Source organism: Phoca vitulina, unplaced genomic scaffold, assembly GCF_004348235.1.
Source record: "Phoca vitulina isolate PV1807 unplaced genomic scaffold, GSC_HSeal_1.0 scaffold3413, whole genome shotgun sequence".
Classification (NCBI taxonomy): domain Eukaryota; kingdom Metazoa; phylum Chordata; class Mammalia; order Carnivora; family Phocidae; genus Phoca; species Phoca vitulina.
The window spans coordinates 1-2,460 of record NW_022593095.1 but is presented as its reverse complement, the minus strand read 5'-3'; the positions used below and the strand labels follow the sequence as shown (position 1 = coordinate 2,460).

Sequence of the window (2,460 nt, the reverse complement as noted above, 5' to 3'; positions counted from 1 at the left end):
ACCTGTGCCGAAACCAACAGTTGGATGCTTAACCAACTGAGCCACCTAGGTGCCCTATATATTTTATTTGATTTTTTGTTTTTTCTCTGATGTAGATTCTAGTACTTTACGAAAAATCCAGGATGCGATTCTTCCGTATAAAAAATCAGTAGAACTTAAAAAAAATCAGTGTAAACAACTTAAAAGAAAAAATAAAGAAATGGAAGATAAGGTTAATGGACTACAAAAGGAGCTATCAGAAACAAAAGAGTTGAAATTGCAGTTGGAGCATCAAAAAATGAAATGGGAACAAGAACTCAGCGGTTTGAGGTATGACATCTTGGTTTTAAGGAAATATTTGAACTATTTACCTTTCTTTTTTTTTTTTTTTTTTTTTTAATAAGCTCCACAGCCAATGTGGGGCTTGAACTCACAGCTGTGAGGTCAAGAGTCGCATGCTCTACCAACTGAGCCAGCCAGGTGCCCCTTGAACTATTTCCTTTTGTACTACAGATGTGTAGGAGAAGTTTGATAATTGCTAACTTACCTTCTGGAATTTTTATAGGGAAGAAAACGTCTTTAGTAGTGTGAAGTATGAGATTCTTCAAAATAATTCAGCAAGTTCTTGACAGTGAATACTTCTACTGATAATTTAATGTATATTCCAAATCGTAATTTTAATGACCATATAGAAGTCCACCATATGGCATCCTCATTATTGAACAAATTGAATTTTGGTTATTTTCCATTTTTCTATACTTTAATTAATGCTGTAAGGATTGTCTTTTATATAAATCTGTTTCTAGAATTCTGGTTACTTACTTGGAATAAATTCTTCAATATAGTATTGTTTGCTTAAAGCATAAAAATTTTTAAAGAAGGTCTTTGATCCTATTTTTAAATTGTTCTCTGGGAAGTTTATATTAATTTATATGCCCATCAACAGAGAATGAAATGGCCATTTTTCTCAAGACAGGAAAAATTTTAAAAATTTGTTCAGTTTGAAACATATGCAGCGATTAAAAAGTAAAATGGAAAATGATTACTGCTCAGTTTTTTCAATATCTCTCATAAAATTAATCCAAAAGTCTATGCTGTAAGCATATATGACTCTTTATTGTTTACTTAATTAATATGGATCCTGTGTTCTAAAAGGGGTTTTCAAATGATTTATAAAATAGATAATAGGGGCGCCTGGGTGGCTCAGTTGGTTAAGGGTCTGCCTTTGGCTCAGGTCATGATCCCAGGGTCCTGGGATCGAGCCCCATCTCCAGATCTCTGCTTGGCAGGGAGCCTACTTCTCCCTCTCCCTCTGCCTCTTGCTCCCTCTGCTTGTGCTCTCTCACTCTCTCTGTCAAATAAATAAATAAAATCTTTAAAAAAAAAAGTAAAATGAATAATAATCAACAAGGTAAATTGAGAATATTGCAGAGGAAGAAACATAAAATGTATAGGGTTATCTATATAAAATGTATAGATATTTGACTCCCTATCCTAGTCCTGGATCACAGTAATCTGCAGGTGTATGTTGTGTAAATGACATCTGCAGATGCTGTCTTAGACTGCAAATTATTTTTGGAGGTACCTGTGATGTTTTGTGAAGTAGAAATTTACTTCTAGTGAATTTATAAACTTTTTTATAAAGAGCAACTTCTCTTTTTAATTAGTAACTAAATTATCTGTTCTAATGGAGAGGTAATTATGACTATATGGGAAAAAATGATAATTTTTAATTCTAACTTTCTTGAATAATTTCAAAATTCCTTTCTCTACAGTATCTACCAGAGGTAGTACTAAAACTTATTACTAAGCAGCATAATGCTTTCTCATGGCTTCTTTTCAACTATATATATCTTTTGGAAGAGATTGAAGTGAGAAAGTAAACATGAGCCCGAGAAAGGAAAAAAATTGAGGACATAGAAATTTCATTTGGATAATAAACCAACATATGTGGAACCAGATCATAAAATGAACTTTTTACTGCTTACAAAATATTTTAAAATAAGCACATTTATTTGCAGATTTACCTTCAAAGAAGAAGAAGAAAAAAGAAGAAATGCTGGTAAATTATATGAAAAAATGAGGGAGCAATTCAGAGAAAAAGAAGCACAGTATAATAAAGAAGTTGAAATGAAACAACAACTCGAACTTACTCTTGCAAGGACTGTAAGAAATAATGTGGATCAGGTAAATCTTTGATAAAAATTGCATATTTCCATCAATATTATTTATAATATACCCTTGATTTAATGTATATTATTCAGGTATAAAATAGATAAAAAATTTAATTTTATCCTAATAGGAACTATAATATTTTTAGCTAAAATTATTAACTTACTGGAATTCTTGTCTTCTCATATATGCTCTCTATATATTTTCTGAATGAAGGGATAGAAGGTAAATTGAGATAAATGTGAAGGTTGGCTTTTTTTTTTAAGATTATATTTATTTTTAGAGAGAGAGCATGAGCAAGGGAAGGAG

At 31.3% G+C, this 2,460-nt stretch overlaps 1 protein-coding gene across 1 annotated transcript; it reads left to right on the top strand.

The window, feature by feature from the left end:
- Nucleotides 1-95: 95 nt before the first annotated feature.
- On the top strand, nucleotides 96-2,451 carry LOC116629795 (ankyrin repeat domain-containing protein 26-like; the record flags this gene model as incomplete). The annotated part of the gene is made up of 2 exons (XM_032400008.1): nucleotides 96-309; nucleotides 2,001-2,451. Coding segments are annotated over 2 exons (392 nt in total), but the record flags the coding sequence as incomplete, so codon positions are not given.
- Between the last annotated feature and the right edge of the window lie 9 nt (nucleotides 2,452-2,460).